Consider the following 13,938-nt stretch of genomic DNA (forward strand, 5'->3'; position numbering starts at 1 on the left):
TTTAGGCCCAAATAACTAGTGTTCCTAATTTTTCTTTGCCCCAGTCCTGCCCTTTCTGCTCTACTTTTTAACCTTTTATTGTGAAATAATTTCAGATTACAAAAAAGTTACAAAAAAAGTATAAAGAATTCCCACATATCTTCATTCAGATTCTCCAAAGGTTAATATTTTACGCTTGCTTTATGTATCTCTCTTTATGTATGTATCTATGTATGTATGTACATACACATTGTTATGGACCGAATGTTTGCATCTCCTGATAACTCATATGTTGAAATCCTAACTCTCCAATGTGATTTTTATTTGGAGGTAAGGCCTTTGGGAGTCCTGTAGAATGGATTAGTACCCTAAGAGACCCCAGAGAGATCTCTTGCCCTATCTGCCATGTGAGGACACAGCAAGAGGACCATCTATGAAACAGAAAGTGGTCCCTCAATAGACACCAAATCTGATAGTACCTGGATCTTGGACTTCCCAACCTCCAGAACTGAGAAATAAATGTTTGCTGTTTAAGCCACCCAGTCTAATGCATTCTTGTTACAACAGCTCAAATGAACTAAGACACATATACATGTATATATATAAACACATACACACATACATAAGCTATTAGCAATGGTGTTTTAAATAGTTTTTGAGAAAAGCTGAAGATATAATGTTCCTTTATCCCCTAAACACTTTAATATATATTTTCTAAAAACAATGATAATCTCTTATACAATCACAGTACCATTATCGAAATCAGGAAATTAACATTGATATAAAAACTATTACTGGGGCTTCCCTGGTGGCGCAGTGATTGAGAGTCTGCCTGCCAATGCAGGGGACACGGGTTCGAGCCCTGGTCTGGGAAGATCCCACGTGCCGCGGAGTGGCTAGGCCCGTGAGCCACAATTACTGAGCCTGCGCGTCTGGAGCCTGTGCTCCGCAACAAGAGAGGCCACGACAGTGAGAGGCCCGCGCACCGCGATGAAGAGTGGCCCCCGCTTGCCGCAACTGGAGAAAGCCCTCGCACAGAAACGAAGACCCAACACAGCCAAAAATAAATAAATAAATAATAATTAAAAACAAAAAAACCATTACTTAATTTACACTTTATTCATATTTTGCCAATTGTCCCATTAATGCCCTTCACAGCAAGAAATAGTTATGTACATATTATATATATTTATATAATGTTGCTATAAAGGACATTAATGGGACAATAATAACTTTTATTATTAAAATTCATTAATAATAATAAATTCTTTTTCCTGGTCTAGGACCCGATTCAGGATTAAAATTGCGTTTAGCTGTCATGTCTCTTTACTCTCCTATAATTTGGAACAGTTTCTCTGTCTTTCTATGGTGATCATGACCTTGATAGTTTTAATGAGTAGAAGCCACTTATTTTTGTAGAATGTTCCTCAATTTGGGTTTCTTTGATGTTTTTCCACAATTAAATTCATGTTGTAAACTTTTGGTAGGACCATCACAGAAGAGACACTGTGTCTCTCACTCAGCATATCAGGAGTTAAATGATACCTATTTGTCCCATTACTGCTGATGCTTTGATCACTTGATTAAGATGGTGTTTGCCAGGTTTCTCTAGTCAAATTAGTATTTTTCCTTTTTTAATTAAAAAGTATGCTGTGGGACTTATATAAGCCTCTTGTTTCTCATCAAATTTCCCCCATCAGTTTAGCTTCCATTAATTCTAACTTTTGCCAGAAACAATTGCTACTATGGTGGTTGCCAAATGGTGATTTTTGAACTCCATCATTCCACCGACATTTATAAGTTGGAAATCTATGGTAAGGAAAAGTGTTCTCTTTCATCTATCTATCTATCAATCATCTACTCATCCATCTATCCATCCATCCATTTATATCAGTATAGACTCATGGGTTACTTTATGGGTTTTAATCCATTACTCTCCTTATTCTGACACACAAACTTGCCCAGATCTGATCAGCAGGGTCACCCTTTAAGCTGGCTCCTGAGACCTTCTGACATGGCTCCAACATTCTTCAATCACATTCTTATATTCTGGCAAAGCAGAATGTTCCAAGCTTATCTTTATGCTTTGCTAGCACCAGACCTAAAATCAACGATTTTTCTAAGGAGCCCTGGTTCCCTTTAATGGAAAATGGTATTTAAAATCGTGATTTACATGCTACTGTAATTGCTTCTATACCCTCTCAGCAAACAGAGCTAGGAAATAAGCCTGTAATATATTTATGTACATACCCATGCATAGATCTATATCTATTTCTAGCTATATCAATATTAAAAACTGAAAGTTCATACTGACATCTTTTCTGTGCTTTTAAGATGGCCCTACTCCCTATATTCAAATCTACTCAATTCCCTTTACCCTTCTTCACAACTGTCTCTGCTTGGAGCAAATTCCTGTCTTCTTGTTCCAGTTACATATTATAGTTCTGACCAACTGCCAAATCTATAGGGAAGTGGTTTTCAAACTGCTGTAATTTAGAGTTAACTATAGATCTTTTTAAACCAAGGCTAATTCACGAGTGATTGTTATGTGCAGCCAGACTGAGAACCACTACCCTGGAAGTTTCCTCTCCTAACTATCTTGCCACACAGAGGGAGGAGAGAAGGCACAAACGCTAACAGTTTTACCTATGGGGTTAAACATATAAATGTATATGCTGATTCAAGACTTCCCAGTCAGTGCACTCAGACATGCTGGTACCTTAACACCATGTCATTTGAGAGTGTCCTAAAGCACTTAAGCACTCCCAAACTAAACATTAGTTTAATGATTAAAATTAAATTATAGACTTCCAAGCAAATATTTCAGAAGTCCTTTACTCTAGCCTTTGTACCAGCTATATAAATGTTTTTAAGTTTGTGGGAATAGAAAAGGAAGCAGAGGACCTCTGTTAGCTGGTATTCATTTTTGCATATCCCAATGCCTGACCACCTCCTGAACACCTAGGGTGTTCACTCTTGATTGCTTTCCTAACTTTCTCATTTTAAAACTCATAGACATTTCTAAGCAGCAAGAGTGTACATGAAGGGGAATAGTCTTTGGTCCCATAACTGAAACAGAGAGGAATAAAAAGACCATTGGAAAAGAAAATATACCACCTTGGAGAGGAAGATGAAAATAACAGGTAAGAGAAAGGGTAGGAATCAGAGTGTCAGGAAATTGCTGGCCTAGTTATTACACAATGGAGAAATGCCTAAACACAGGAACCTATTTCTAGCAATTCTCAAAACACGCTGGTTAGAAAATAGTGATTTAACCTATTTAAGAATAAAACATATTTAAACATTTGGAATATTGTTTGTATGTCAATAAACACTGATAATTTTAAGTACTTCATATCCGTTCACTAAAAGAAGCCCAACAGTACTTTTCCTTCAAAAGACATTGCTCTAAGTCTATGTTTTGCAATACACCTGAATCAATTACATTTCTTTTAAAAAGTAACTGGAAGTTCAGATTTTTTCAATAATTCAGATAAACCTCTCCTTCCTCATGTCCATATTTATAATGCTTTACTGTATTTACAAACTTATCTCATTATAGTCTTTTCTAAACAAGGCACTAAATCTTCAAGAAATATCTAATATTTCCTTAGCTAAGAACGAAAACACCAGATTGAAAACTCAGTCGGGGTTAGGGAATGTCATATACATTTGGGAAATCCAAGAAAGAGTTATAAAAACTCTGGTTGTTAACCAGTAGGGAAGTTTCCCCTAAAATGTACTATCCCTGGCAGCTGTTATGCTTCACAGCTGTTATATTAACAGCTGACAAGGACAAGCATTCAATGTTAGGAGAAACAGGAATCCACAGAAAATGCTTTGCCTCCAATTATAATTCCTCATGGTTTTTACATTTATATGTTCCTAACATTCTGCAATGTTAGAGAATGTGTTACCGTGTCTGATGTTTACCGTTAATTATGAGAAATGGAAGGCAGTGACTACCAGTCTGAAATAATGCTTTCTTCTATACCGTATCATTTCACAGCCTGAGACCCCATTTCTCTTAAAATTCTGGCTCATCTTGCTTCTGAAAGCCAGATTAGGACAAGTTTGTCAATTCGAAATCTGACACAACCGACAACTCAGAAAAGGAGAAAAAGGTTCCATTGTGTTACTTGAGACTGTTAGCAGAACAGGCTTGAAAATGAACCTTTCCCAACTTCCCATGACCCCACAGTAGTTAGAGGGAGTAAAGTCCATTTTCACATGCATGATTTAGAATATGGTTTCAAAGGAACTCTTAAGCTTCCCAGAGGATATGTATAGAATGTACAGTTTACTGAAGAATTCAAAACTTCAGTTTTCCTCCTAACACGAATTTCCTCACATCACTTCAACTGCAAGCCTAAAATGGTATAACCAATAGATTAATAAAGCCCATAGGTATTAAATAAACATTGCAAACAACTGGGGGATAGAAGCTACTGAATAGCAGGCTTTCTAATATAAAGTTCAACAATGTCATTAGCTTCTCTTTATATTCGAATTACTCAAAATTACTCAAGCTATCAGCAAAAAAAAAAAAATATTGGTCTTAAATACTATCAAGGTACATTCAGTTAAATCTAGTTTGCATATTACCTTTCGAGTTTGCATTTTCTCTGTTCTCCTCCGGAAGGCAACATAAGGGTCATTGTTGGTAGAGCCATCTCTTTTCTCTTGTTTTATCTGAGGAATGAGGGATGGTCCCCTGCAGTTTTTACGTTTTCTCACCCAGTAGTCATATACAGCTTTAATAAGGTAATCATCTTCGTTTAGCAGCAGTTTTGCTTCTTGAAGTGTTACAAGCTAAATAAAAAATAAAAAATGTCATCAACTACAATGCTTGAAAAAAAATTAAAATTAAACTATACCTACAGGAAAAAATGTGATCAGTCTAACAATTATGATCAGATATCATGATGGCAGAAAACACAATTCAATTTAATCTAACAAAGACTTTATTAATAAGATTTACCAAAATTAGAAATTTGCCCCAAGAGGTAGCGAGTTCCACCACTTAAAATATTTAAGAAGCCTGGATTAATGATAAGACTACAACAGATTTATGACTCAGGAAAATCTTGAACTGGAAGACATCCAGGGTCCTTCAAAATTCTGATATTCTGGGATTCCACACATTGGAGGATCTACTAGTTTTCAATAGTCTACTAGCTTCTTTCAGTGTTTTTGTTTTTCAACAGAAACTAGAATTTACAGGTGGTTTCTTTTTACCTCCCTCCAAAATAAACTATGAATATTTTCTAACGTATTGCAACTAAATATACACATGCCTCCTTTGAAATTGAAAAGGACAAACTTAGCATGTTTCCAGAAGTTTCAACACTATGCAATCTTGAATTTCTTGTACCAATTACATATATAAACAATTCCTCTAACAAAGCTGATTAAATACTAGAGAATCCTTGTTCTAAACACTCATTTTGTTAATGACATTGTCATGTCTGGGACAGTGGCATCTCAGGGATCTATTTCTCCTTTATCAGTGCAGCCAATATATGCTGACATTATCTCAAAGTAAAGTTTGTAGAAATTTGCTTGGTCACATCTGTTTCCTTGCTCCTTGTGAAGATCAGAGAGGCTAATCAGCTTTAGTAAGATGGATTAGGGGTTACACATATCCATTTATAGTGAAGCTTAGAAAAAGATTATGGAGTTTTAGGGCTGTGAACCCTTACTGAAGTGATGCTATCCCAGTCTTCTTACTTTTTTAAAAAAATTTATTTATTTATGGCTGTGTTGGGTCTTCGTTTCTGTGCGAGGGCTTTCTTCTAGTTGTGGCAAGCGGGGACCACTCTTCATCGCGGTGCGCGGGCCTCTCACTATCGCGGCCTCTCTTGTTGCGGAGCACAGGCTCCAGACGCGCAGGCTCAGTAACTGTGGCTCACGGGCCCAGTTGCTCCGCGGCATATGGGATCTTCCCAGACCAGGGCTCGAACCCGTGTCCCCTGCATTGGCAGGCAGATTCTCAACCACTGCGCCACCAGGGAAGCCCTCTTTTTACTTTTATCATTCTAGAGATGAAGATTCATTTTCAAAACAAATTGAGATATCTCCTAAAAACTTGGAAATGAGGGGAAAATTTTTATCACTGAAATTTTAAGATCAACATACTAATCAATTTGCAGGTTGTATGAATTCATTTGAAGAAAGCATGACTTAGCAAATAAACTTTTGCTATGATCTGACTTCTCATATTGGTATAACCTCGTGGAATAAATGTAATAATCATTTGGACTTCCAGTCCTATGATGGTGCTTACTAAAGCTAATTAGTTGGTTTCTTATTATAATTTGGCTGCCAAGATGGTTTGACCACAGGAAGAGAATACAGATGGTATCAACTCAAGTATTCTAGTCCACATGACAATAAAATTATAAGTGGCCATTCTTTGGTTTATTCAAAGTCTCAGTGGAGTCAGCTTAACTGCATCTGAGACGCTGAGTAACTTGACCTTTAAAGTGGAGAGCCGCAGCCTGAAACATGAGATCAAACCAAAAGAACCAATATTTCCAAACATCAACTTTAAGTGGACACTCTCCCACTGTTAGCTGAAGTTCTCTGGAATGGTGATGTATACCTCCAAAGTCAACAAGGACGGTGGCAGAATAAAAATAGAGCTTTCTGGATCTAACAAAATTCCACCAAATGCTTAGAGCATAGCATAACTGGTAGCTCTCATGTGCTCTGGGGACCAAAGGGAAACAATGCTGTGATATGCTATATGTGCTTCAGCTGTTTGGTCATTCTGCTTCCGGTAAAATTTTATAACCTTCACTAATTAAATCAAGAACTTAATCTAACCTTTGAGTGGGGAGGAAGATAATCTCTTTCCTTCAACCAGCAGAGCAGTGGTGAGTTTCTTATATAACAACATTATCAAAATAACACTACTTCCTATCTTCCTGCAGGAGGTGTCAGGAGATTAAAACACTGCCTCAGATTTTCTTCTCTGGTGCTTGCCCCTGCTTTCAGAAATGTCCTGCCTGGTGCTTAAGTACCCTCTTTATATCTGAGGTAATAAGAATTCAATACACAGTTTAAACATCCTGACATTACTTTCCTATGTTAGCTGTAAGTCAACAACTGCTGGTTTTATATTGTCATACGGCCAATTTTTATTTTATTGGATAATTTTGGTTTTAGTCATTCTGTAAAAATTATCTTTAGCTATTCTAGGGCAACTAGTATCAGTGCCTCTCTACTATCATGGTGACAGCATCAATTTGAGTGGACAAGAACTATTTACAGATAAAGTAGTCACAAATTATGTGACATGATTAAAAATCCACAAAAATCAGAATCCTACTACTTTTATACCTAAGGAAAAAGCTCTGCCATTTAGCATTTCATCTACTAGAAACTAGTATTCAAGTGGCAAAGGGGTCTGTGATAAATTTACTATTTCCAAGACAGCTCTGACTTACTTGATTTACTTATTTTGGGGGCTTAGGGATGGGAGATAAAAATTCTTCTTCTAGACTGCAACAAGCTCCATGAGGACAAAGATCATTTAGTTTGCTTATATACAAAACTCATGGTCTAGCAATTTCAATAAATGCACAAATTTAATACACAAATGAATAAATTACATGTAAAAATTAATGCTTTTACATATAAAATAGCCAATTAAGCAGTAAGTAGTTAATAACTACTATCAGCCTATCATTTGTGCTATAGGTTGTGGGGAAGATAACAAAAAAAACTTTAAGACAAATCCAGTACCTAAAGAAACTTACAGTATGGGAATTAAGGTTAGACAAATACAAATTAAACAATAAGAGAACAACGTAAGAACTTCACAACTGAGTATTAGTGCAGTAAGATAGAGGACACAGTCACAAAAAACTCCATCCAAGAGTGCCTGTGTTGGCAGCTTACGGTACAAGAATAAATTCTGAGGATAGATACCAAAGGAAAAGAACAAGAGGTAGAGGAGAAAAGGAAGAGGAGATGAAGAAACAAGAAGAATCAGGAAAGATGGAAGTCAACAAATCCAATACTACAGGGATATTAAGTAGGACGCAGACTAAAATGAGGCTCCTGGATGATAATTAGGAGGCCATCAGTGACCTTAAACAGTGCAATATCAGTAAACTAAAATGGACTAAAAGGTAAACAATATGGCTTATCTTTTGAAAATTTACCTGTGACTTAAAAAAAAAGGAGAGACGTAGGGTAGTAGTTTATTGAAAATTTAGGGACTAAAGGAAAGGCATTTTAAAAACCCATAAGATCCTGAGTTTTGGGAGTCACTGGAGAGAGAATGAATACAGTATGGGATCATCTGGAGTTAAGAGAGTAAGTTAAGTTTTGAAAAGGTTAAACTTGAGAAGTCTGTGGATGATCTAGATGGAGATGCCAACACGCAGCACAAAAAGAGAAAAAAGATAATCCTGGGGCTTGAGAAAGTGGTCAAGGCTAAAGGCATAGGTATTATTATAACCACAAAAATGCTCAGTGAGGTGATATTGCCCCCCAAAATAATCAGGACAAGAATACCAAGAACAGAATTTCAAGAAACCCTGATGTTTGCAGGAGTTGAATGAAACGGAGTCAGTAAAAGAAAATTAAAAGGAATGGTCATAAAGAAATCATAAGAAAACCAAAAGGGAATGAATTGTATTCAAAAGAACAAAGGTGAGGACAGTTTGAAGAAATAAGGAGAACTCAAATAAGACAAAGGATGGGGACTGAAAATAATCACAGACTTTGGCAACAAGAGTTTTCAATCATGACTTCACTGCAATAGTCCCCACAGAATAATGCCAGCAGAAGCTTTTGCCCCAGTCCATCTTTTATGTCTTTCTCTACCAACTTAATAAATATTGGTTTAACCACACACTTGATTCCTTGCCCTGGGATCTGGTACTACCCTAGCCCCCAAAAAGAGAAAATAAAGAATTCCATGGATCTCCCAGATCAGACACTTGGAATGAGGGGAGCCTTTTGCTATCTTTAATCCTTGGTTCTATTAATAAGACAATTTTCTTATTCCTATAACAAAGCCTTCACCTTAATCTCCTCTGCAGAAAGCAGATGCTGTCAAGCTCTGAGAACCTAGCCAGTTGTTTTAGAGTCTGGAAGCTTGCCACTGAGCAAAGAGAACTAAAATAGGATGGTGCTGATTATAGTGCATAGTTAATTTACTGTTTACATGCTTTTTGTTTATCCTGTACCCACTTAGATGATTAGCTCCACAAGGGAAGAACTTCTGTCACTTGTCTTGCTCACCTGAGCGCTAAATAAATATTACTAACTGAATGAAAAAAAGCAAATTACAAAACACACAGCCGAAGGCTTCTGATGATATAATTTCAACCACCATGAGAATTTCGGAGCAATCATGGAAAACAGAAGAAATGCCAAAAGTCTGATCAAACCTAGGATTGCTAGGAAAATTTACACATAAAGAAGAAAAACTGAAATTATATCTGATGCCAGTGATCAAAATCCTAGGAAAACTGTGAGCACTAATTATAATGAGTATCAATTTGATAATTAAACAAATTTCCAATAAAAAAAGACAATCCCTCAAAAAACAAATTAAGTTGAATTTTACAAACTTCAGTTTTAATGTACTTTTTTGGACAGTACACTAGATATTACTTTCCATCAAAATGGGGGATGGGTCCCATCCAAAAAAATGAGATGACAAAAAAAATATGTAACGGACGAAGGAGCAAGGTAAAAACCTACGAGACCAAAAAAATGAAGAGGAAATAGGAAACCTACCTGAAAAAGAATTCAGAGTAATGATAGCAAAGATGATCCAATATCTCGGAAATAGAATGGAGGCATGGATTGACAAAATACAAGAAATCTTTAACAAAGACCTAGAAGAACTATAAACAACAAACAAAAGGGGATGAACAACACAATAACTAAAATGAAAAATACACTAGAGGGAATCAATAGCAGAATAACTGAGACAGAAGAGCGAATAAGTGAGCTAGAAGATAGAATGGTAGAAATAACTTAAGAGGAGCAGAATAAAGAAAAAAGAATGAAAAGAGAATTGAGGACAGCTTCAGAGACCTCTGGGACAACATTAAATGCACCAACACTCGAATTATAGGGGTCTCAGAAGAAGAAGAGAAAGAGAAAGGGTCTGAGAAAATATTTGAAGAGATTATAGTCGAAAACTGCCCTAACATGGGAAAAGAAAGAGTCACCCATATCCAGGAAGCACAGAGTGTCCCACACAGGATAAACCCTAGCAGAACACAGCGAGACACATATTAATCAAAATAACAAAAATTAAATTCAAAGAAAAAATATTAAAAGTGGCAAGGGAAAACAACAAATAACATACAAAGGAATCCCCCTAAGGTTATCAGCTGATTTTTCAGCAGAAATTCTGCAGGCCACAAAGGAGTGGCAGGATATATTTAAAGTGATGAAAGGGAAAAACCTACAACCAAGATTACTCTACCCAGCAAGGATCTCATTCAGATTCGATGGAGAAATTAAAAGCTTTACAGACAAGCAAAAGCTAAGAGAATTCAGCACCCCAAACCAGCTTTACAGCAAATGCTAAAGGAATTTCTCTAGGTGGGAAACACAAGAGAAGAAAAAGACCTACAAAAGCAAACCCAAATCAATTAAGAAAATGGTAATAGGAACATACATATTGATAATCACCTTGAATGTAAATGGATTAAATGCTGCAACCAAAGGACACAGACTGGATGAATGGATACAAAAACAAGACCTGCATACATGCTGTCTAGAAGAGATCCACTTCAGACCTAGGGACACATACAGACTGAAAGTGAGGGGATGGAAAAAGATATTCCATGCAAATGGAAATCAAAAGAAAGCTGGAGTAGCTATACTCATATCAGATAAAATAGACTTTAAAATAAAGAATGTTACAAGAGACAAGGAAGGACACTACATAATGATCAAGGGATCAATCCAAGAAGAAGATATAACAATTATAAATAGATATGCACCCAACATAAGAGCACCTCAATACATAAGGCAACTGCTTACAGCTATAAAAGAGGAAATCGACAGTAACACAATAATAGTGGGGGACGTTAACACCTCGCTTACACCAATGGACAGATCATCCAAACAGAAAATTACTAAGGAAACACAAGCTTTAAATGACACAACAGACCAGATAGACTTAATTGATATTTTTAGGACATTCCATCCAAAAACAGCAGATTACACTTTCTTCTCAAGTGCACATGGAACATTCTCCAGGATAGATAACATCTTGGGTCACAAATCAAGCCTCAGTAAATTTAAGAAAATTGAAATTGTATCAAGCATCTTTTCCAACCACAACGTTATGAGATTAGAAATCAATTACAAGAAAAAAGCTGTAAAAAAACATAAACACATGGATGCTAAACAGTGCACCGCTGAATAACCAAGAGATCACTGAAGAAATCAAAGAAGAAATGAAAATATTTCTAGAAACAAATGACAATGAAAACACGATGGCCCAAAACCTATGGGATGCAACAAAAGCAGTTCTAAGAGGGAAGTTTGCACTAATTCAACCTCACCTCAAGAATCAAGAGAAGTATCAAATAAACAATCTAACTTTACACCTAAAGCAACTAGAAAAAGAAGAACAAAGAAAACCAAAGTTAGTAGAAGGAAAGAAATCATAAAGATCAGAGCAGAAATAAATGAAATAGAGATGAAGAAAACAATAGCAAAGATCAATAAAACTAAAATTTGATTTTGAGAAGATAAACAAAATTGATAAACCTTTAGCCAGACTCATCAAGAAAAAAATGGAGAGGAACTCAAATCAATAAAATTAGAAATGAAAAAGGAGAAATTACAACTGACACCACAGAAATACAACGCATCCTAAGAGACTACTACAAGTAACTATATGCCAATAAAATGGACAACCTGGAAGAAATGGACAAATTCTTGGAAAGGTACAACTTTCCAAGATGGAACCAGGAAGAATTAGAAAATATAAATAGGCCAATCACAAGTAATGAAACTGAAACTGTAATTAAAAATCTTCCAGCAAAAAAAAATCCAGGACAAGATGGCTTCACAGGTGAATTCTATCAAACAGTTAGAGAAGAGTTAACACCTATCCTTCTCAAACTCTTCCAAAAAACTGCAGAGGGAGGAACACTCCCAAACCCGTTCTACAAGGCCACCATCACCCAAACCAGACAAAGATATCACAAAAAAAGAAAACTGCAGACCAATATATCTATCACTGATGAACACAGACGCAAAAATCCTCAACAAAATACTAGCAAACAGAATCCAACAACACATTAAAAAGAGCATACACCGTGATAAAGTGGGATTTATCCCAGAGATGCAAGGATCCTTCAATATATGCAAATCAATCAAAGCAATACACCATATTAACAAATTAAAGAATAAAAACCATATGATCGTCTCAATAGATGCAGAAAAAGCTTTTGACAAAATTCAACACCCACTTATGATAAAAACTCTCCAGAAAGTGGGCATAGAGGGAACCTACCTCAACATAATAAAGGCCATATACGACAAACCCACAGCAAACATCATTCTCAATGGTGAAAAACTGAAAGCATTTTCTCTAAGCTCAGGAACAAGACAAGGTGTCCACTTTCGCTACTATTATTCAACATAGTTTAGGAAGCCCTAGCCACGGCAATCAGAGAAGAAAAAGAAATAAAAGGAATACAAATTGTAAAAGATGAAGTAAAACTGTCACTGTTTGCTGATGACATGATACTATACATAGAAAATCCTAAAGATGCCACCAGAAAACTACTAGAACTAATCAATGAATTTGGGAAGGTTGCAGGCAGGATATAAAATTAAGGCACAGAAATCTCTGGCATTCCTATACACTAACAATGAAAGACCAGAAAGAGAAATTAAGGAAACAATCCCATTTACCACTGCAACAAAAAGAATAAAATATCTAGGAATAAACCTACCTAAGGAGGCAAAAGACCTGTATGCAGAAAACTATAAGACACTGATGAAAGAAATCAAAGACAATGCAAACAGGTGGAGAAATATAACATGCTCCTGGATTGGAAGAATCAATATTGTAAAAATGACTATCCTACCCAAAGCAATCTACAGGTTCAATGCAATCCCTATCAAATTACCAATGATATTTTTCACAGAATTAGAACAAAAAATTTTACAATTTGTATGGAAACACAAAAGACTCCAAATAGCCAAAGCAATCTTGAGAAAGAAAAACAGAGCTGGAGGAATCAGGCTCCCTGACTTCAAACTATACTACAAAGCTACAGTAATCAAGACAGTATGGTACTGGCACAAAAACAGAAATATAGATCAATGGAACAGGATAGAAAGTCCAGAGATAAACCCACACACCTACCATCAACTAATCTATGACAAAGGAGGCAAGAATATACAATGGAGAAAAGACAGCCTCTTCAATAAATGGTGCTGGGAAAACTGGACAACTACATGAAAAAGAATGAAATTAGAACACTACCTAACACCATACACAAAAATAAACTCTAAATGGATTAAAGACCTAAATGTAAGACCAGACACTATAAAACTCTTAGAGGAAAACATAGGAAAAACACTCTTTCTCATAAATCACAGCAAGATCTTTTATGACCACCTCCTAGAGTAATGAAAATAAAAATAAAAATAAGCAAATAAAAATAAGCAAAAATTAGCAAATAATTAGGACCTAATTAAACTTAAAAGCTTTTGCACAGCAAAGGAAACCATAAATAAGATGAAAAGACAATCACGGAATGGGAGAAAATATTTGCAAACGAAGCAACGGACAACGGATTAATCTCCAAAATATACAAACAGCTCATGCAGCTCAATATCAAAAAAACAAACCACCGAATCAAAAAATGGGCAAAAGACCTAAATAGACATTTGCAGATGACATGACACTACACATAGAAAAGAAGAAGACATACACATGGCCAAGAGGCACAT

The 13,938-nt window shown here is 36.0% G+C and overlaps 1 protein-coding gene across 1 annotated transcript in view; it reads right to left on the reverse strand.

Annotated features, from left to right (window-relative positions):
* Positions 1-13,938, reverse strand: part of EPC2 (enhancer of polycomb homolog 2) — a 103,516-nt gene that overhangs the window by 24,553 nt on the left and 65,025 nt on the right. The window contains exon 4 of the mRNA XM_068545145.1: positions 4,585-4,791. Within this exon, the coding sequence (XP_068401246.1) occupies positions 4,585-4,791 (207 nt within the window). The remainder of the gene's footprint in view (positions 1-4,584; positions 4,792-13,938) is intronic.

The sequence above is a fragment of the Eschrichtius robustus genome, chromosome 5 (assembly GCF_028021215.1).
Source record: "Eschrichtius robustus isolate mEscRob2 chromosome 5, mEscRob2.pri, whole genome shotgun sequence".
Classification (NCBI taxonomy): domain Eukaryota; kingdom Metazoa; phylum Chordata; class Mammalia; order Artiodactyla; family Eschrichtiidae; genus Eschrichtius; species Eschrichtius robustus.